The sequence below is a fragment of the Melozone crissalis genome, unplaced genomic scaffold (genome assembly GCF_028551555.1).
Source record: "Melozone crissalis strain CALT ecotype California unplaced genomic scaffold, PUWL_Pcris_2 ptg000033l_1, whole genome shotgun sequence".
Classification (NCBI taxonomy): Eukaryota; Metazoa; Chordata; class Aves; order Passeriformes; family Passerellidae; genus Melozone; species Melozone crissalis.
The window spans coordinates 1,627,206-1,650,399 of NW_026535811.1; the positions used below are offsets into that span (position 1 = coordinate 1,627,206).

The following is a 23,194-nucleotide window of genomic DNA, read 5'->3' on the forward strand; positions in this document are numbered from 1 at the left end:
CCTCCTTTGAAAAGCTAATAAATGTAACACTGAGATGCAACTGCATTTCATCCAGGAACAATTCTCCGCAGTACTTTGTGCCAGGGAAAGCATCAATAGGCACGGCCAACAACACTCGCACTCTATTTTCCTGCCGTCGGATGGGCCCAATCCAACAGCCATGGAAGTCAGTGAGAGGCTGGGCATTGTGTGCAGCGGGAGCCGGGCAGAGCCCCACGGCGGCACATGAATGTGGGGTTTGTGCGGCGGGCCGGGTGACAAGCACAGCCTCTGTTCATTCACACCGCCAAGGAGAGGAAGGACAAACTGCCCGGGGTGTTCCCGTACCCAGGGCCGCCCCGAGCCAGCAAGGACAGCCACGGAGGTGGGAGCAGGCACGGCAAACTGCCCTTGTTCTCCTCTCTGACACCGAAACCTGGACTGACACGGGCACCTGGAAACACCAAACACTCACCTGCTGCTCTCCCCAGGCATTTCTGAAATTAAAAATCACAATACAAGACCCACCCTTGGTGCTACACAGAGCCTCCTATTCATCCTCATGGTTTCTCAAAGAACAAACAGGTAATCTGCACAATGGTTCTCAGTTACAATGCACTTGTCTTGCTTTGCTGAACTCTACCTGATACAGGGTTTAAAAACAGCAAATAATTTATTTCAGACACTCACTTGGATGTTTCACACAAACAAAAATGAGAGGGAAAAAGGAGCTCTTGTTTTTCCCTAAAACACCCATGGAAGGGGTATATTTCCAAAGAGACTGCATGAGCCAAACAATTAAAAACACTCACAAGTGCCCCATAATTCCAAAAGGAACCCCAAGTGCTTTGTATGGCTGCCTCACACGCAATGTTTTCCCAAACAATTTTTGACTTCTTGATGAAAATCATGCACTCTTCCTACACACACGCTCATGCCTTCCTCCTGCTCTTGGTGCGAGATGTAACACCAGGATCTCTGAGAGTGCAGATGTTGTGTTGTGGGAGATGAGAAACCCTGCTCACTGCTGGCGAGCTACAGGAAGGAAGCCCTCTGGGAAAGGCTCAGCTAGCAGGCACAAAGCAGGGCACACAGCCAGACAGGGGCTTGTATGTGGTCACCTCATGCATGGGACACTGATTGTTTGGGGACACGTGGGGACACCAGGTGACCCAAAAGCTGATGGGGTAAAAGGATGTGTGAACAGCAACACTGCAGTGCCAGGCAGCCAGTGAGAGCTTGCTTTGGGTGAAGTTTGGAACACAAAAAGGCTTGGTTCGTTGCAATAAATGATATTCTTTAAAGAATGAGGTCCATGTGTCTTTGTTCCCCATTTCTACATTATGCAGCCTTTTAAGCCAGGCGACAACTTTTTCTGGAGACTTTCAAACCTGTACCTGTCCAGGGCTTCCTGGAAGGCACAGGATAAATGTAAACCTCCAAGGGATTCCCAAAGTCCTGTACTGACCCCAAATCCAAGGGATTCCCAATTCCTGCACTGCCACGAGGCTGACCCCAAACCCAAGGGATTCCCAAATCCTGCACTGCCACATCCCTGAGCTCACCATCCCTCACAGGCTGGAGTTACACAGTCCAACACTGGCAGGCTGCCATCCCATTGCCATCTGGCACCCGGATATTGCAAACCCCACTTTATTTGGGATTATGGAAAAGACAGGCCACAAGGAGGGTTGAGGTCCAGCCATTAAACCTGGTCATTTGCACCCAGTTTAATGCAGATGCAGCTGTAACCTGATGATAACACCAAAATCACCAGAGCATCCTCTGAAAACCATTCTCTCTCCATCTCAAGATTTCCATAGGTCAGAGAGCTAAATTTTAGTGGGAAGGGTGATGGAATGCAGCAGTTTGCTGAAAACCAACACAAAGAGACCAGAAAGAGACAACTGGAATTTCAGTGCTAGAAACGAAAGAAGAAATGAAGAAGAGAAGAAAGAAAAGAAAGGAGAGGGCAAGATATTTGCTCATCTCGTATTTAGAGCACAGGGGAAACTTAGCCTTAACAGTGTAAATCAAATTAAACATTTCAGGGGTCTTGCTTTAAAAGCTGCCATTTTAATAAAAAGGGGGACAATTGGGAGGTTGTTTAAAAACTGTAGCTGCATTCTCCTACCCTCTGCCTCCTCCTTCTCCCAGCCCTTCCTCCCACACCACCAACTGCCATCTCTAATTTACCTTGCCATGCAGTCACTCCAGAAATCCCTCCCAACCACAGAGGACTGGAGGAATCTACAGAAAATAAACTGACAATAAACAGGACTATATTACCTAAAGGGAGGAGGGGAAGCAACGAAAATTACCAAACTGTTGACATTGGTCAAGAAAACTTTCCCCTCTAAAATTTCACAGAGCACGAAGGCTTAGCAGCAAAGGTCTCATTATGAATTCACTCAAAACTGGGGGTTTTTTTTACAGAGCTCCTTCTCCCCATCCCTGAATACAGGAGCCCATTCTGGTGCAATCATTAGTGCCCAACAGGCTGCAGTTCCCCACTCCTGAAGAAACCCATTTCATGGTACACAAGGTGAAGAGCTCTTCCTCAGTCAGAGGTTGAACAGCTCCAGTGGAGCTGCTGCATGGTGACACTGTGGTGGCAGAACTGGCTTGCTTTCCATCTGGATCATCACTGAAAGGCCCTCAGAGCTCCCTTAAAGCTGACAGGTTTATTGTTTTAATCCCCACCTGGGAGAGTAACAGGACTTCTCCTAAAAACACAGAAAGCAAGAGTGACTGCAAGTGGGGAGAATGGGACAGGGAAGCAGCTGAGGAGGAGAAAGGATGGATATAATACAGAGAGAGGGCTGTGAGTCCATCTTCTTGCTGGGACTGAAAGCGTCAATACTGTTAAGGGTTATTTCACACACATTTTTTAAAAGAGTAGGATTTTTGCTGTCCACACACCACAATTCAACTAAAACTATGCAGAGGCTTTTAAGTTTCAAATATTGTCATAATTTTATCCATAAAAATCCAACTTTATCTGTCTTCCAGTATCTCAGACCTTCTCCACAAAAAGCCAGGCTCAGGCTAATAAAATGTTATAGTTTAAAGCAGCACTGTCTTGAGACCACGTAACACACAGAAAATGAAATTTTTATTAAAATGAGAACATAAATATCAATCAGTCCTTTCATTCACCCTCCTGACATCTTGGAAGCAAACACTCCAGCCCTACCTATAAACCAGCAGTACATTTACTGAGGAAAGCACCCAGAAAATGATGAACTGACATAAGCAGCTCTCCAGACACAGCAGCAAGGACCCCTCAGCCTGTCCAAAGGTGTCACCAATGCAGGACTGACGTGACACAGCACTAAAGGGATGGCCAAACACAGGGGCTTGGGCACACACAGGAGCTGCCATTCTTGCCATCTTTTCCCAAACATGCACCTAAGGGAAAATACTATCAAGCCCTTTCAAAGAAGGACTTTCATGGAAGAAAAGGAAAGGAGAAACTGTTTTGCCCTGCTTATTTTATGGACAATTGCTAACAAAGAGCAAAAACTCCACAGATTATTTATTTGTCTTTTATGCTTAAGGGTACAACATGAACTGGTCAGAGTACCAAATTCCCACATACCCAAATCTCCTAACTTTGAGAATTTATTTTGTACAGCTATACATTTCATTAATAGGGTTTTACCAAAGGTTTTAGTCAGTCTCACTCATTCTCAACCTTTAAACAGACGAACTGGATCAAAATGATTGTATTATACTCCTGTAATTTATGGCATCAACTGTACTTTCCAGCAGTGCACCACTAAAGGAAGCCCGTGGTCCTGGTTCAGAGCTGTAAATTCCGATCAAATGGGAAAGTGTTAAATTCAGAAGAGCTCTTGGTCCATTAACTTCCACGCTGATTTGACACGCTCTGCAGTGCTTGGGCAACAGACTCTGCCACACAACGTATTCCTGAGCAAACAGTGCTTTGTGTCATAAACCATCTGGGGTGTCAGCGCCAAGGGCCACTCATCCAGCCTCCTCTGATACGCTTGGAAAGGCTGAGGTGCAGAACACAAACTTTCCTTCACTGCAAAATACCTTTTGCAAGGGTAAGGTGGATGCTGCCATCAGAGGAACGACGGCACACACAAAATTTTGGCTCAAAGGGCGTTGTTTGCATTATTGCACCGAAGAAAACCACTGGATAAACAAGCTTTCTGAAACACTAAGGTGCCAGTGAAAGTGATACCCTTCATAATCTGGACAGTGTTCCCTTTCATATCAGAGCCTATAGCTGCAAAGCTGAGTGCCAAGCAGATGGCTGAAATCTGTTTTGTACAAGGAGTGTGTGCGCACACGCGTTTTTTTCAGATGGAGTTCTTTGTATTCATATTCAGGCCTAGGTTCCAGCCATCAAAACACTGGCACTGAAGCAATCATTAGCTGCACTTTAGACAACTGGCAACCAAGGTATTCACAGTTCTCCACAAAATGTTCAGCTAATACCTCCCAGATGCATAACTAAGGCAAAAGATCATCTTCTTAAATTGGTATCAGTGTTCTGGATGGCCTTTTCAATAGACTGCACATGTATGTAAAAATCTATTGTATTTATCTCCTTTTTAAAATAATTCTGTGTTATGCTCTAAGTGTTTATAGCAGCTTTTCAAAACACAGGCTTCCACATCAAATTCTGCCCAAATACAACAGAAGAAACTCCATTCATCTTGTTCTCATCTTTCTAAGAAACATCTAGCAGGAAATTCTGTAGGTAATTTTAAGACAAAGACTTTGTCTTTCTTATCTGATAACCATTCAGCTTATTTAAAAAGTAAACATCAGATAGGCTCAGCTGCTCCAGAGGAGTCAGTTCCAGACAAGATGAACCTGTTCCTGCTGCCCTGCACAACTCATGCAACTCACCTCAGTCCATCTCTAAGTGGGTTGCTTATTACCACAAACAGCAAAACCAGAAATGCTTACCAGCATGGGGCTCTGCTGTCTGCCTGGGCTTCTCATGGAATCAGTGAACAGGTGACAATAATTTGCCTGGTGACAAATTAACAGAGGTCACACTTTGGAAAACTGGGGTTATCAAACAAATGTATATTTGGAAGAAGGCATTTTCGTGCAGCAGTCTCTCTACAGGCCCTGCTGGCCACAACTGGGAATTAGTACCTTAGGAAACACATAGTTTCAAAACAAAGATTGATTTTCTGCGCAGTGCCAAGTCCACTAAGGGCCAGATGTTAGCTCTGGCATAACTCAGGTAAATTTTCATCATGGCCATTCGGATCATTCTGATCTGCCAGGCATGCTTGTTGTTTAGGAGAAAAAGATAGTTAACCTGTCGTCAAAGCACAGCAACAGGAAACTACCAGAATCCCCAATTTGCTGAAGCTGCAGAAATCCCTCCTGATGCTTCAGAAACTCTGGTGACGCTGCAACCCATGGATGTTTGCTGCAGGTTAAGGAAAGTCATAATTCTGCTCCTCACCAGTCACATTTCCATGCCATCCTGGAGGACTGGGGTGAAGAACACCAGCCTTTCTCATGGAGTTCAGCAGAACATTAGTTAATTAATTAATTAACATTTTTAGGACCTGACACTGAACTCCAGTGCTGCTGAGCCCAAACACTCAGAATGAATGGGCACTTCTTAAAAGGATGCCTTGACTGGCCCTATCACAAAATAGGGCTTTGTGAGCACACTGCTGAGAAACTACAACTGAAGCACCACGGAACTGGCCTGATCATAATCCATTATCTTGAAAGTAATGTCACTCTGAAAAAGCTCATCAAAGAGAATAACTTAACAGCTTAGTCATGATATTCAAAGGCAGCAGAGATCAAATCCACCCAGGACTACCTCGGTTTGTACCCATTTTCTCAACAGTGTGTAGGAAAGGATGCAGCACACAGCCTAGATGTAAAGCCACCTGCAGACCTCAGCACTTCAGCTCTACTCTCACAGAGTCCGCACTTGGAAACAAGGGAAAAAACCCACTAAAACAGATTAGAACAACTTTTAACGTGAATAAGAAAATAATTCCTCCCTTTTAATAACTCTGTATCACTTCCTTCATTTCAGATGTCATTTAAAAAGTGGATGTCAAGCGTTTGGGGAAGAATCACGGTGCATTTTGTGTTCTGCAGTGGGTTTTTTGCTTTTAGGCTGGTTTGCTCACTGTGGCTGCCTACACTGCCACTTCCAGAGGAGTCTGTTCCTCACATCAACACTCTCCACATGAACAATTTTTCCCTGGGCTCACCTTGTGCCTGGTCCTTAGGCTATAAAACCTATGACAGCTGTGGCACACACGGCTGAAGATGTTAACTGTTCCCCAGGACCAAAGTTTACCTGTTTGCAGCACACACAGTTTCCAAAAGTACTGCAAAAGAGTAACTACTGCATTTAGCAGGTACAGCTGCCCGACTCCAGCTATCCAAACCTGCCTCCAGGTAAGGAGCTGCTTTAGAAGCAACTCAGATGACTGGAGGGTCTACAAACAGTGTTCCCTCCCAGCCCTCCACGATCCAACTGTGGCTGCAAACATTCCTTTAATTTATTTTATTAATTATGCTCCACAGTCCCTATTTTACATACTTAAGCGATTTGAATACTATAGTTCATCTTGCTAGAATGAGACCTTCAGAAATTATAATTGGACAGGGAGAAGTCTGTAATTTGCAGTTCTTAGGCTCTCAAGAAGGGAAAAGCAGGGTGTCTTGAGGTTAAAAAACAGGACTACCAGTCAGCATCGCTACTTTTTAAACTCACACATGCAAAAGATTTTGTGACAGAATTCCTGAGTTTACTCATCTATAGGTTGAGACTAATCTTGCCTCTCAATCTAAAAAGCACAGAAGTCTTCATGATTTGTATATCAATGCTTACCAAATGCTCTGAATTCCTAATCAAAAGAATTTACAGGAAGAATGAATCTATTATTAATAATATCAGTACTTCTAACAGTAGAGCAACTTCTCCATACGTGCGTCAGGAAAAAAAAAACAGAAAGAGAATACCCATACACATATATTGCTCAATTTATAAATTGTTAAGCATGGCTTCAGGACTGAAAACTCATTCATGAACCATGCTAGGGATCTCTTACCTACTCCCTGTTTCTGAATTTTCCCCATACAAAGACACATTTATATTACTCTAAGCTCTAAGCACAAAGGCTGCTCTGTGGAATGGAAAGAAACCTTCTTTTTTTGTGTTTGTACAGTGACAAGCATAATGGGGTCCTGATTCAGGATGCTTGCACTCTACAAAAACACACTAAATCAATGACACTAATACACATGAAGATTATCTATAAAAGAGACGCATGGCACACTGCAGAGGGGCACAGCATTTTCCCTATAATTTGCCTGGCATTTCATGCAGACGCCTAATGCACATTCCCGAGTCACACAATTCGTTTCAGACTTTAGGCAAGAGCAGAAAAAGTGAGCAGAACTTACAAAACATAAGCAAAGGAGGAGAGCCTTCCACTGAGAAATTCTGCCAAATTCTAATCTCAGTTGTAAAACCAGAATCAGCCCAATGTTCATGGGGTTTTGACAAAGATGAGAACCAGTAGCCTTCTTTAAAACACACCATAAATTTCTACTTCAGTGTCCAAAACCCAGGAGCAAAAAACAAATCAAAGCCTGAACCTGAAGAGAGAAATGTATTTTCCGTGTCCCTGTTATATTCAAATTTAAAAGCCTAGATATTTTTAACAGACATGGAAAAAAAGAACTATTTGGCTTTACTCAGCAACTGCAGAAGGAAACTGTACCAAAAGAATAATGTTGCATGTTCTGTTTTCAGTTGATTTCATTTAGCCTTTCAGTTCTATTTCAGTTATGTTTCATTTAGCCTATTTTTTTTAAAATAATCATCATGTTTTGGTGATTCACATTTCACACCATCCCAGGAACAAGTCATGTAAATACAACACAGCAAAATGACCCAGTTTGTTAATAGACATGCAAAACGGGTAAGAACATCCTTCCCTCCGCCCTTTCCAACCATCACCTTCCCACACATCTCATGTCTATCCAAAAAAGCCTCTGCCCTGGTGAGGCCATGGTATCAAAACTTAGGGATAAAACCCCATGAACTGAAGCCTCACTAATTCTTGGGAGAAGATGTTTTCAGTCCTGTCTCACAAAGTGAATGCAATGAGGACGCTAAGGGAATGCATCTGGAAGCAGAAGACCTCTCTGCAGCCTGACACAGCACTCAGAACCACAGCTCCCTCCCGGCACAAAGCTCTGCTCAAGGGCTTCACTCCTAACCCAGGCAGGCCAGCCCTGAAGGTCAGAGGACACCGCGCGCTTCCTGCCCTTCATTACACGTTCTATTAAATCAAGGAATACTTCCAAATGTATAAAAATGGCGTGCAGAGATGCACTTGGCTCTTTCAGATGAGTTTTACTTCATCCCACTCTGCTGCAGTGCAGCCCCTCCATGCCCCAGCAGACCCCCCAAACCACGGAGGGCAAACACAAACGTGCGCGGATGGGCGCGCACGCCCTGATGTTCCGGGAGGCTCGCCGGGAAAAAGGGCAAAAAATTACTGGTGACATACTTCCATGTAATTATGGTGAAAACACGCAATAGAAGCATTAAAAATTGTTTAGAACCATTAATATTTTCTTTAGTTTTGGTCTTCTTTGCTGGCAACGGTGAGTAAGTCCAGCTCGCTGTCAGACACAGCAACCTTGGCCATGCCCAACCTCTGAGATGAATCAATGGAACTTGGGTCAGTTTTTCCATTCCCAAATTCCTAAAACAGTTAAGCCCAGCACCAAAGAAACCAAGAGGATGACAAACTGCATGGGTTTCTCTTTACATGAACTACATTCCTAGGGCTTTTTCCTCCAGAGCTACAAAGGTCCATGAAGAACACTGGAAGAACACTAGATGTAGACAATGATCTTAACTACAAAACCAGCACGTATCTCTTCCACAAGTTCCTCACCACTAAAAAGAATTGAGTATTCACACAACAAAATTAAACATCAATTCACTCTGCTTATGTTTTTGCCCCCAAATGTAACAGAATAATGTTATGACAGAAACAAATGAGTAATGATAAAACTATAATAAAATCACAAAGAAAATTAGCACTAAGGCAACATTTTATGGTATGTTTAGTTCTAATAGCAGTCAGACACCCACATCCCAGGAAAAAAACACAGCCCAAAAAACTGAAGACACTCTAAATGAACTTGAGAAGACACAAAACCAGAACTGCATGGCATAACAAAATAAAATTATTATAGATCTCAAAAAGCATATGCCAAAATGAATTTCAATACTTGGTCTTTAAAAAACCTGAAGCATGAAAAGGAAATGTGGAATACTGAACATAAATCTAAAATACTAAACATAAATTTTAAAAATAGCAAAATATAAATACAGTTTGAGAATTGAGAAATGCTACCTGATTAATCCCACGGTACTTTTAAGGGAAACAAGGTCAATATAATTTCAAACTGCCAAAGCGAGCCACAAGCTTTTCCTCATTTCCACTTTACCTCTGAGTCCCACAAGTCAAAAATAATATCATCGTGTTGGAATTATTTTTTTCTTTAAACGAGGTGACAAAAAGACAAGTTCAAGAGAAGTGCCAAGCCAGATCAAAACGAGGACATTGGAAAACGTTTGCCAATTTCTGTCAAAACAAACAGCTCCCCCAATGCCATGAGAAGCACCTGAACTTCATATCAATATCTGATAGTTCTAGCAAACTGAATTCAATGTTTCTTTCTAAGTCTGTTTAAAACAATTGAATAATTACATTTCGCACCTATCCTGGAAAAAGACAGGCAGCTTCTCTGAATTACTCCTGTACACCTCACAATTTCCATCCACTTCTCACATTCTTTTCAAGCCCCATGGCCCCCGCAGGCAGCGCTGACTCGCTAAAACTCTTCCAGAACCTCGTCTGAATTTGCCGTCTCCCAAGAACCACCGAGCACGGCACTGCACGCTGTCCCAAGGACACGTGGGCTCAGGAACAGCTCCTGGGGACTCCTGCCCGCCCAGCTGGCACGGAAGGGGTGACCAGGGCTGGGCATGGGGGTGACGAGCGGCGTCTCCAGCGGAGGCTACGGCGCCTTGGGCTCACCACGGCACCCTGGGACCGGGCTGGCCAAGGCCATGGAGCAAGGCAGCCCCTCTGGAGGGTGTGGGAGAGCTGACACAGCTCCATCACTCTCGGCTCAGGGCGTAGGTGAGCACTTGGTGCTGGTGCTGGTGTTGTGACAAGGGGGCCGTGGGAGGAGATGGGAACGGGACAAACGCCGCCGGTAAATCCCCGCGACCGCTGGCCACAGCCACCCAAAGCTCCAGAGAAAAACAGCCCAAAGCTCCACAAGTTCTGCTTTGGGCGATTCAGTAATGTGACGAGATTTGCTTACTTTGCCGCCCCGTGGGTTTTAACATACTCGTGTACAACAGAATTTTACCTTTTGTAGGAAGGAGACTTCACAAGTTTTCCACATTTGATAAAAATCTATACGAACTTTAAGAGGGAAATGCTCCTTGCTTTTAAGGATGCTACTTGTTAAACAACAAACTCCTTGCCATCATCAGAGAGGCACTACAGCTATTGATTAATTGCTGTGAGCACTTCTTTTCTCTTGACTACAGTAGCAGAATTCACAGGCATTGAATATTTCCAGTCTGGTAAAGCACGACAACATTTTTTCCCTTGCACTCCTGAGTTAATTATGCTACAACCAGGCCCGAGCAAGAAATTAACGAAATAAAATAAAACTGAAAATCAAGAGGATGTCAGACTGACTTCTGCAACAGTTGTGAAGGCACAGGTATCTCACACGAACATAAAGTTACGGTATATTTCAAGTCCGGTATGAAAAGCATGCGAAGAAACTGTAACTGTACCTTGGGAGGAGACACTCTTTTTCCCATATAAATATTGTTGAAAGTGTATTTTATACACCTACAGATGTATCACACTGCACAGACACATACTCCTATCCTATCAGGCAGCTTCACATTTAAGGAACTCAAGCAGATACTCAGTGCCTCCTAAACGATAAAGCCATAAATGCTTGTTAAAGCTCCCCGAGAGGCAGTAAATATTTTGTAAACTAGTTATATATTTAAGATCTCTGGACAGAAAGAGAAGGAAAAACAATTCCTCGCCCATGTAAAGGTACCAATCAAACACACTACGCACATAAACACCGCAAGATGCTTGGTGGGAGACTGTGTATGTGTTTGTGTGTGTTTTAATTAACTCCTTGAATGCATATGATGAGCCAGCCACCCAGAATTAGTAATGCCAAACTCCCAATTTGATTCAAATGCAATGAATACAACAGTCGAATTGTGCAGGCTGGTGTGTCACTCATCAGCTCTCTCATTTGGGCTTTTGCCTTCCAAGATTAGTTCACAATTTCAGCAACTGGTAAATTATTGAGATGTTCATTAAAATCTGTAATCTGTAACAGTCAACTTCTTCCTAGCCAAGCATAAACACAACAAATTAAATCAGTGCATGCAGGACTTTAATGAATAGTCTGCAAACTCAGTAATTCCTTCAGAATTATCTCAGGGAAATAAAACTGTTCATTTTTGTCACTGCGAAAAACCAGTATGTGCAACTTTACACTGGCACTCTATCTATTCTTCACATCCCAGATCCCTAGAACCATGAACTTAAGCAATCAAGTCCTTTTCCCAAAACGTCTCAATGAAGTTAAAAGATACTCAGCTCAATAGTAATCTTTGAAATGAAAGAATCTACTTGTACAGGTAGATTTTAGGAGAGCGGGACAGCGTTCTGAGCAAGCCGAGTAACGGAAAGGTGTTATTCTTTCTCCAGAATTCTCAGCAAATGCAGCAGAATAAAGCTTTTAGGGTAACTTTAGCTAAGAAAAGCACTTAGGAATACGCAAAGTTTCCTTTTAAGAAAATGACTTCTCCATTTGACAGTGTTGGTACAACCCCAAAATAAATTCAGTGGGAGTCTGAAATGACTCGTGCAGTGCAGCAGTAAAGCAGCTAAGTATATTTTTTTCCTCCCAGCAGAGGCTTGCTTTACATCCCTGAGCCTTTCCCTTCCCCAAGCCGTGGAGCGGAACGGGGAACGCTCCGAGAGCGCGCCACCGGTGACTGCCAACGCTGAACTTGTGCCACTGTCCCCATCCCCACTGCTCCCATCCACGCCTTTTGTCCTTCCCCGCTCTGCCTTTTCCCCTCCTGAGGCTCCAGCCCACCCGTCCTTCTGCAAGCACTGCGTGCCACTTCACCTTCCACTGGCATGCTGAAAATAAAGAGGGAAAAAGTGAAGGAGCTCATGGAGAAGAGAAAGGATGTCACTCTGTCTGGGCGCCTAGCATAGCCTCTCTCTCAGCCCACAGAGAAATGTAAATATGCAGTCATTAATTTGGGTTTAAGAACATTCCGTACACCAGGGACATTGTTAAGCAGTCACTTTATCTATTTTTCATTAATCAGATTTTATTAAGACATTAAAACTTTACGTTGGGCATTTCTGAGGTTTTATCATTCTGTAAATTTCCCAGCTGCCCACAATGGTTCCGGCTGCATTGTCTCTATCTTGTCCTCAGTGAAGTAAACTTTCTATTCTGTTGTTATATTTAAGTATAATGACCCAACTTAAAAAAAAAAGGAAAATAAAAGAAAAAAAAAGAGAGAGAGAGAAAAATCAAACAACAAAAGACTCATTCCTTTCAAGACCTTTAGAGCCAATGCAGGGTGCCACAGGCGCTCACACAGCTCATCCCAGAAGTTCCCCTTTCCCTGTGAAACACACGGAGCGCATCCCAGCTAGAACATCTCCCCACAATGTTGCTGCAAACATCATCCCCCTCACCGTACGCATTCTGATGCTCCTCTCAATCAGGCAGCTGAACAACCACAAACAGAAATAAAGGCGCACAAGGAACTTCTCAGGGAAGGACGAAAATCCTCACAATTCTGACACGGTAATTAATTATACATGTTAATTCACAAAACCTACTGCAATTTACCAGTGGTGCTGAATGAATTAATGAGTGTTTATTTGTCTGATACCGAGGATCATTTTCATTCCAAGTGCGTGCCGTAAATTCCCCCTGCTGATGGCCACAGACGCAGCAGAGAAGCCCCCTGAATTCAGCCCTCCTCAGCTGGGGTGCCTGAAAGTTTCTCAAGTGTTTGCAGCTCGCTGAGACACACAGAAAGCTCTCGGGAAAGACAGCGGGGAGAGAGGAGCGAGCTCCTGAGAGACACACGGGTGCTCTGAGAGCCGAGCTGCAAACAGCCCTGCCTGACAAACCTTCCCCTCCTTGTCATTCGCCGCTCGAGTTCGAAAACGAGCAGTGGGAGACGGGTCATAGTAGCAGAGCTGAAGTGGGACACGCTGCCACGACAAGCTGGACGCCAGGAGACTGCAGAAATGCGCTCCAGGATCTGTGCTGACTGGGAATCCAAGGGAAGAACCTGCCTCAAACATCCAGCAAGCAATGATCTGTGCATCGTGCACACACACACACACACACAGAACTCTGCAGGCGTTCGTGGGTCCAAGACCCCCGGGCAGGAGGAAGCGTGTCCTCGGGGCTGCTCCCTGACAAACACACTCGTATGACATGGACAGTGCCTGCGTGTGTGTGTGTGACTGTAGTCAAACACACACAATGTAAACAAATGGTAATGATTAACAAAAACACTGCTCTCTATCCCCCAATTTCAACTGCAGAGGGAAAATTGTTTAAAAAAAAATAAATTTCCAAAAGATTGCACATCCTGAGGTTCATTTTTATTGCTTCCCATTTCTGCTGCTTGCTATTATCTGCATGGCAAAAGGAGAGCAGCATATTGATTATTTAACTAGAATGTTTACAAGAGCAAAGCTGGGATCTCTGAAAATGAAACGTATGCCTGGGGCAAAAAAAAAAAAAAAAAGGAAAAAAAGAAGGGAGTAGAGAAGCTCATTCAAAGGATGATGGTAGCCCCAAATGACTTGTTTATAGATAAAATTTATATAAATATCTATATTTATAATGCAGAGAGACTTCAGCTAAAAGAAAAGTCCCCCAGCAGGAAAATGAAAGGACTTCTTTCTGCTTCAGAGTTTACAAGCATTGTGTGCATCACGAAGTTCAAAGAATGATCAAAATAGCTCGCTTATAAATTTCTATGTGCAAACTTAGTGAGGCACATGAAATACGCGAATCTATCGATTGCACAAAAAAGACAAATACATGAGCATGATGCCAGACCACATCTGACATCAAAAACAGTAACAGTTTCCTCAGGTAGTTGAAGTAAGTTAATGCAGCGCACGTGAACAAAACCAATTTTGTCCTATTATTGTAACGCTAACAAACCGAAGGAAAGCGCCAAGTATTCCAAGTCTGGAAAATTAATTGCATTAAAGACAACCTCGGAGTAGAGCAACCTAGCCAATTTCACTTTCTAGTAAGGAAGCGTTCTAGTTTCAGAACAAGGGTTGAAAGTGTTAAAATAGTTCTTTTCCGCGTTTCCAAATTTTAATTTTCTCCGATCTTTTAATTCAAGTGTTCTTTCCTGTCCTTCCTTTGAATGCGTGTTCCTCAGCCCACTTAAAATGTTTTTATCTTGCCTTCTTTTCTATGCCTTTACTATCAAATTCAGTAGGTTTGAACGATGAACAGCTTGACTTAGCATATTTTTAACCAGCTGGTCTAGCACCTAGCTTGTATTGCATAGTCAGATACAACCAAATGTTTATACAGGAGGTAGCTTTCACGAAGATGAGAAAAACCTCAGTAACGCGCATCCTGGCATTCTTTCATTTACTGCTTGGAAATGAAAGTTTGGGTTGTTTACTGCAGCGCACAAGGGGCTATTAATAACCTCTCAAGAAGAAGCCGGAGGGGAGGATGCGGGACCATCAAGGCGCGGACGTACGAGAGAGCCTGGGATAAACGCTTCCGACCATCTCGGGAGAAGCAGAGCGTGTGGAAGAAGGAGCGAGCTGCCGGAGTCACACGGCACCAGCAGTGACAGCAAACTCGGCTCCAGGCAGGCAGGGCTCCTGTTTCGGGCAGGGGGAGTCGGGCCCGCTACGTCACGCCCGCAGCCCGCTCGTCATCCCCAGACCCGGCTCCTGACACTCCGCGAGAGACGCGACGGCCAAAACTTGGAGGCAAGAGTTTCACTTTTCCCCTTCGGTTCGTGTTCGCCTTCCCCCCCTCTCTCCTCAGGCAGAAGGATGTTCTCCTCCTGACGGAGGGCTGCGATGTTAACTCGCCTAAAAATAATAGCTCCTGCTAGATCAACAAAAGGTCATGTGCTCGCACAGCGCCTTCCCAAGTTTGACGGGAGCCTGGGGCTGCGAGCCGGAGATGCCCGGGAGCCCGGCCGCCACCGGGCATCCCCGGAGCGCCGTGCCGGGCCGGAGCGGCGGCGCCGAGCGGCAGCAGGGCACGGCAAAGCGCGGGCCGAACAAAGCTGAGCGCCGCCCGGGGCCGGGGGCTCGGCACGGACGCGGCACCGGGCACCGCGGAGGGGAGAGCGCGATCCTCTCCCTCTGCCCGGCCTCCCGCCCGAGTTGCGCGCCCGGCCCCGCGTGTCCGTGTGTCCGTCCGTGCTGCCCATCCGCGCACACGCGCGCCGGCAGGCGAGCTCCCATGAATTAAAAAATAATAATAGAAATAACAGTGCGATAACAAACAAAGCACGAAACAGAACAGGAGGGAAAAAAAAATTTAAAAAAAAAGGGAAGAGACACCCCCACACGCATACGCACACCCCCGCCCCAAGAACTCGACTCACCTTTCAAACTCCTGAGGTAAATCAGGGTCAGTTAGCATGCTGGAAAAGCACAATTTCCCTTTGTCACAGCAGCCACCTATGGTCGCCTCCAACTGAACCTGTCAAGTGAGTCCAAACCTTCTAAAGCGATTGATTTTCTCTCTCGCTCGCTCTCTCCCTCCCTCCCTCTCCCTCCCTCCCTCCCGGCTCGCTCGCTCTGAGCGAGGGCTCCTTGACCAGTCTCTTAAAGGGGCAGCGCGCTCCGCTCGGCTCCGCTCCCCCCGCCGCGACCTCCGCGGCTGCCCGGCCCTTCCCTTCCCTTCCCTTCCCTCCGAGCCCGCCGCCGAACGGGAAAAGTCAACTCCTCAGTGCCCTGAACACCCCCGAGCGGTGGAGGGGATAAAGGGGGCTGGGGGGGGCGGCGGGGGGAGGAGGGGAAAAAAAAAAAAAAACCAACAAAAAGCAGTCCCGACAATCCACCTAAAGCGGCGAGGCAGGAGCAAATCCCCTGCGCTGAGGAAGATCAGTGGAGAAAGAAGATAAAACAAGAGCAGACTGATTAAATGGAAACAGTTATCAACTCCCCTATTTCAACTCCGAGAGAAGAGATTAAACACATAAAAATGTTACCAAAGGCATTTGTGCTCCGAAGAATTTTCATTCCTTTCCCCCCCCCCCCCCCCCCACCCTTCCCGGTCTCTGGCTTTCTCTCTCCCTCTTTCTCTCTCTCTCTTTGGGTAGGGGAAAGGAAAAAAAAAAAAAAAATCACCCGCACAACAATCAGGCATTGTTCTGAGGGAAGAAAAGCAACTTTGACAGATTGAAATATAGCAGAGGCCCCTTCAAGGAAACCTGTAAACAACTTGTCACTCACTCTGTCGGTCTCACTGTTAGCTCTTGCTTTCCACAAAGTGCTGCGAACCGTCCTGGCAACAAACCCAAAGTTTCCTCAGCTCCAAACTCCATCAAACAGCCCTGTTGTGCGCGAGGGAAAAGGTAGCCACATGCCAAAACAGCGGGCGCGCACACGGACGCACACACACGGATGTTCAAACAACAACAAAAATAAACTTTCCGTTCATCTGCTGCGGCTTTTCTCGTTTAATCACACCCCCTTTCCCCCCCCCTAACTCTCCGGGCGAGCAGCAAAGCCCCGGGGTCGCGCTCCCTGCCATTCCCTGCCCAGACAATCGCTGATAACAAGGTGGACGAGGCGCGGAGCCCCTGGGCTGCCTGGCGGAGCGCAGCACTCCAGTGATCCCAATGGAAGTCTGCGGGGCCGGGAAGGCAGGCAGGGATCGGGCCCCGGAGCCCCCGGCATGCCCCGCATCGGGAGGCAGGCAGGGATCGGGATCGGGCCCCGCATCCCCCGCATCCCGGCCGGGCACGGCGCATCCCTGCGCGCTGGGCGGGCACGGCGCTCCGGGGAACGGGGCAGCGAACGGGGAAAAGCTCCCGAGCGAGCCGGGGCTGTCCTGCCCGGCCCTCAACTCCCCGCAAGGGCCGGCAGGGAAAGGAAAAAAACAAAAAAGGAGAAAAAAAATTGTGCGCCCTGTTCTTTCGCACATACGTGCGCACACACCCACGCAGGAGCACGGATCTATACCCCATTCTTTCCAGCTCCCCTGCCCTCACTCTTTTCTCTCTTCCCCCCCCCGCTTTCATCTGCAGCTGGACAGCATTAAGGGCCTTACAAACGCACGTGGTTTTGACCCCACAGCGGTTTGATGAGGTCCATTGCCACCCCTCTCATCCCTGCCTCCCAGTGGCGCGGAGGTTGCGAGTTTACTTTTTGAAATACACACACATATTTGCGCGGAGCATCCATAAAACTTTCACCATTTTCATGCCCGCTGGCTGGAGAAAAACGCCAGAATAGAAAAGCTTATTATTTTTAATATCCAACGGCTCCAGCGTTTAATTTGCTGCTCGGTGCACATGTAGGAAGCAGCAGGCTCATGCGGAGGCCGGCCAGCCCCGCGCTGGTATAAAGGCACTGCCAACTGGGAGCCGGGCTGCTCCTTTAATCACCGGCAGCAATCCCACTCCCAAGTCGTGCTCATCGGCATCCATCGGCATCCCCGGCCCGGCCCGGCACACAACTCTGCCCAGGCACAAAGGGGATGATGAGCACAGGCACCTCCAGCCTGCCTGCTCAGCATCACCCACATCTCCTGGCTCCTCACCGCGGGGCAGGGCAAACCAGCTCCCTTCTGCACCCCCCAGCAAATAATATTTCCCACAGAGATCCTTTCATGGGAGCCTGACAAACCCCTTAATGTCCACACGCATTTTTCATTTGATTTTTAGTGGCTATCCCTTTTTTAGGCTTTGAAAAGGCAGCAGATGATTAAAAAGAACAATTCCGAATACTTTCTCTTTCATCTGAGGGTCTCAAACCACGTTAAGTATCGCATTACTCCTCTGCAGGTAATAAATATAATTAGGGCCGATTCCAAAACTTTATTTGTATTGAAAAGTATCTCGCTCTGCAGGGGCTCCATTCAAATCAGCAAATCTCTGTGTGGAGTAGGAGGCTACTTAGTAAGAGAATTTGGCCTCAAATAAGGAAACTGAGATGCAGGCAGGCTTAGGAGCTTGCCCAAGTTGACACAGTTAGCCAACTCCAGCAAAAGGATGGAAAACAAAGACCCCACATGCCTCACAGTCAACAACAGCCCTTATGCTGCTGAAACGGACATATATATTTTTAATATATACGTGTATTTCAGCTTTTTTCCCCACAGATTTTTTTACTTTTACTGTGTTGTTTAAAACATGCTTCATTTCTGTATTCCCGCTCTGTAGGGCCCCTCTCCTCCTTGGTGTTTCATTTTCCCCTGGATGCACCACTGCCCATCCATAAACGCTGCTCCTTCTGCCCCAGCCCTGGTTTGCCTCCCCTGGTTCTGGGGCCTCCCCTCACACCTGGCCCTGGGAGGAGTTCACAGAGTGAAGCTGCACAGAAGCCACGTCTGGAAGAAAACGAGGAGCACCTTTTATTAAAGGAAGGATAAATCTCGAGCATTTGGGTAGAACCATACTTTGTATCTTAGCTCTAACCTCACATCCTTTTAGCAACTCGGTTCCACAACTGCCCTTCTCCCACCATGTCCTTTCTTTGTCTGTTCTGTATTTACCCCTTTCCATTATAATTTCCCACCTGAGCTTTTGCAGGACAGTGATCCCACGCCCATCCAAGCTGGTGTTATTCCCAGCACACTGGGGCTCCTGGTTTGCTGGCTCTCTGCTAGTGTGATTATAAACCAAAGCAGCCACCATCAGCATCAGGAGTTACAGAAGAAGACATGGGCTAGATGAGGAAGAATCATATTAAAACGAGGAAAAATAGAAAAATAAAAGCGTGGGCGAGAAAACTAAGATAACTGAGTTATCTGCAACTACTGAGCTCCGGCTCCCAGATAACTGGGGGGAAACAGAGTGGTGTCCAGAGAGGAGAAAAAACCAACTTACTCTTGTAGTAATTCTGCATTATGGTATCCTTGTCCTATACTGGATTATGTGGATAATATATATATTACTGCGATATAGACAGTTAAGTATAGACTTTCTGATGAAATTACTTTCTCATAAGTAGTTCGGCTGCAATTGCAAGATGGAGAAAAGGCAAGTTAAGTGGTTTGAGGGAATCTCGAAACCCTTCTGAAAATCATTTCATATTGACTTTTAGCTTGCTTTTTAGAAATTGCCAGGACATGTCACAGAGTCTGCTAGCACATCAGAGAGTGGAAAAACTGAGAAATTCGGATAAATAACCACCGAGAAAGACGAAAATGTGCATAACATGCAACTGCATGTCCAGTTTTTAACGTAAGAAATTTTATCATCTCGTTCGGAAACTTTTGACTACTAATAGGCAGCTCTGGTGGCTCTTTTTAGTGAGTGGGTGGTAGTTACAAAACCCACCGGCAACCTCCAGCATCCACATTTAATGCTCACAATTCTCTCTTCTCAAGATGAGAATTCAGACAAGTTCAAATGTCTTTAACTGATGAGAAACATGAGCTATATTCAGTGAATCTGTATTTCTCTTGCTTTGCTTCCTTTAAGGGGTACCAAACAAAAAAGGCCCAGTAAAAGAGGACAATTTGGGTTGAACTAAAAAAAAAAAAGCTCTGATTTTCATTTGGATGAGAGGACACAACTGAAATCATAAACTCCTGTAAGAATTTTTGTGCTTTACTGATTTTTTTTTTTTTGCTATTGTGGTTCTCCAATTCAAGAAGTGAACCAAAAAATCAATTATCCACCCAGCTCAAGTTAGAAATCCTGTAACTCCTGAATATTGCACAGGCAGAATCCTCAAGTCTTTACACAAGCATACTGGAAGAAGGGAAACCTTAAATGAAACATTTTTTTAAAATCCTTAAATGATATCACTTCAGTCTAGTGCCTTTGGCAGATGCTGCAATACTGTAAGCAAAGGAAGATCTGGGGGGAAAAAGAAGAGGTTTTTGGGTTTTGTTATTTCCACTGTAGGTTTTAATAACAGAGACCTACCAAGTCCAAGGCAATATAAGATGTTCCACAGAACGATTTGCTGGAAAATTCTCACAGAAAATATGCAAAACTCCGAAGATCCTAAATGGATTTTCTTTTTTAGGCACACATGCTGCAAACAACTACAGCATTAAGGATGAATCTGTAAGGCTCCTAAGAAAGGTGTTTGCAACACACCATGGAGAGTGGAGGGAGAATGGAGCGGGGCTGATGCATTTATCATGAAAAATACCTTGCAAATAATGAGTGCTGACTTCAGAGCATGGAAATGTTTAGCTACAATGCAGTTTGGATCATATGCTTAGGAACAGATTTTTCCTTCCAGTGTGCATGCCTAGCTGCCATTTCCATTAATGGGAATTAAGTACATGTGTCAAGAGGAGAAGTTAACTCTTAGGAATAAAACTAATCTATGCCTTTTTTAAAGAATGTAAATGCCACATCAGGCATGTTCAGTGTTGGCAAAACTGAATGCTGAATATAGTATAGCAAAATCTGAGAAGGAGAAGGCGGTCTGGAGGACTGAAATTTCTGTGCTATTTAGAGTTTTTCAATTTACTGCATTTCTTCAAGGAAAAGTAAAACCATCTCATTTGTAAGTGGGAAGCCCTCATTTATCAGTTATTCACTTGCACTTTTAGCAAGGCCCTACCATCTGCAACCCTCCCTGTAAAAAGGGACTGATGCTACCCTTAAAAAGAAATCTGAACCTTCATCTAAATTCAAACTTCCCTGAATATTACAATAAAGTGCCTATTTATTTTTTAAAACGAGGTTGAATCTCACTCTTTCATCCTGTCCACTCTGAATCAGCCAGGCTAAAGGAATCTCAACATTAATATATTTTCAAATTATAATATAAATAGGGATTTTCAGAAATTAAAATAGTACACGTAAACACATTGAAAATTAAATTACATGTCTATTTTAGCAATAAGTAACTTTTAATTGTAGAACTGAGAAATATTAGTGAGGTTGCACAATCCTGGTTTTGTGTCGTGTGTTGGTCTCTCACTCTCTTATCCCTCTTTGTTTTGGGGGTTATTATTGTTTTATTATTTCTGTATACAAGGTCTCTTTACTGTTTGTCTTAGTATCCTTGGTCTGCACAGAAGCAGTTAAAAAAAAAAAAAACAAAATCTGGACCATCCAAAAAATAGTCATAAAAATAGAGAGCATACCCATGGATAGGAACCGTGATTGAAATTATTTGAGAAAATAACTGGATTTCTAATTTACAGTTCCTCATTCAGGTTCTGTGTGCCACCACACCCAGCATGCACGGAGACTCCCAGCCAAGGGAATGATCCCTTCTCCTGGTGCTTGTGCAGAGCAGGGGCTGCCAGGAACCAAGACTTAACAGGCAACGTCAGCTTCTGAGCCTGAGTATCCTAAACCCACAGCTTTGGTCTATTTGCAATGGCAGACAAAGAGCCTGAGAATCCTGAACCCAACTTTGGTGTATTTGCAATGGTAGATGATGAACCTGAGTATCCTGAATCCACAGCTTTGGTGTATTTGCAATGGTAGATGATGAACCTGAGTATCCTGAATCCACAGCTTTGGTGTATTTGCAATAATGGATAATGAGCCCGAGACTCCTGAACCCAGCTTTGGTCTCTTTGCTATGGTAGATGATAAACCTGAGTATCCCACAGCCACAACTTTGGTCTGTTTGCAATGATAGACAATGAACCTTGGTATCCTAAACCCAACTTTGGTCTGTTTGCAATGGCAGATAATAATCGTGGAGCTGATTCCATCTGCAATGGTGGACAATAATTGTGGAGCTGGTTCCCAGTGCACTGAAACTGAGACCTCCCTGCTCGACCCCCTGGGCCTTTCTTCATGGCTCTCACAGTGCTTATCCCACCACATCCTTATCACTCCCACAATAACAATTCTGTCCCTTTTTTGACTGATGCACTGAGCCAGGTTAGTGATCACATTTTGTCTCTGTATTTCTAATCCCACTCTGCTCTGCCCTAACTTGTACACCAAGGATGCTGGGTTTGAAGCAAACAGCTTTGCTTCCATGGATCATCAAGCAGCACGCAACCAGAAGTGCAGACCTGTTTTTGGAAGAGTCCACATCACCCAGAACTGTTTTGTGAAGGCATTCCAGCCTTCCCCTTGTGGTCCTGAGGCTTGCTGTGGTGTTTGCCATGCAGATTCTCCACATCCACACACACACTGATGTCTGCTGCCCTTACCAGCAGTGGTTTCCCTGGAGTGCCCCTGCCGTCACTGGTGACACTTTCAGCACAGAGCTGCAGCCACCCCGAGCTAACCAGATTGAACTCTTTGCAGGTGTGCATGACTCAAGCTGAGTTTCATTCATGGCTGCCCTCCCTTCACTGGATTACAAAGAGTAGCAAAATAAAGTTCTTTCAAATAATATCACCATCAGGTATTCACATTTTACTGGGGGGGGGGGGGGGGGCAGTGAAGAATTAAACCTTTTCTCAGAAATATCCTCTATCTGAACCAGTTTTGACTTCAATTGCAATTAGACAGAGAACACAGAAAGAAGTGCCATTTCTACCTTCTGTAAACTCTTTATCTATTCTATTCTTTAAGTCTGTATAATCCTAAGGACTCGTGTAACTGCTATCTAGAAAATGTTTCATAAATAGAAATACTGAAATGTCAAATTCAGAACAAATTTGGAACTCTATTCCTTCCTATAGTATGCCATGCATGAGACCCCTACATTATGTATACAGTCTGTGATAAGATAAACACAAGTCAGTGTTTATTAAATGCAGTCAATTGATATTTAACTTGTTATACAAGTCCCTGTGAAGATCAAACTCTAAATTAAGCAGTGATTCTAATGCCATTAAATGCAAGGGAAGGAGATATAAAACACATTGCCATCTTACACCTTGAGCAGTGATCAGCAATCAATGAGTAAGTGGAGTTACAGCTCACTTATAAAGTTACAAAAGC

General features: G+C 44.9%; 1 protein-coding gene across 13 annotated transcripts in view; it reads right to left on the reverse strand.

Annotated features, from left to right (window-relative positions):
* SOX5 (SRY-box transcription factor 5) overlaps positions 1 to 23,194 on the reverse strand; it is a 590,818-nt gene that overhangs the window by 253,869 nt on the left and 313,755 nt on the right. For 7 of the 13 annotated variants that reach the window (XM_054281906.1, XM_054281905.1, XM_054281904.1 and 4 more), the window contains exon 1: positions 15,743 to 15,876. The exons of 5 other annotated variants lie outside the window; for them this stretch is intronic. In XM_054281906.1, coding sequence (XP_054137881.1) covers positions 15,743 to 15,780 — 38 coding nt within the window. In that variant the 5' untranslated portion in view covers positions 15,781 to 15,876. Of the gene's footprint in view, positions 1 to 4,926; positions 4,993 to 15,742; positions 15,877 to 23,194 lie in introns of those variants that run through there. One more of the 13 variants, XM_054281899.1, reaches the window with a different exon arrangement.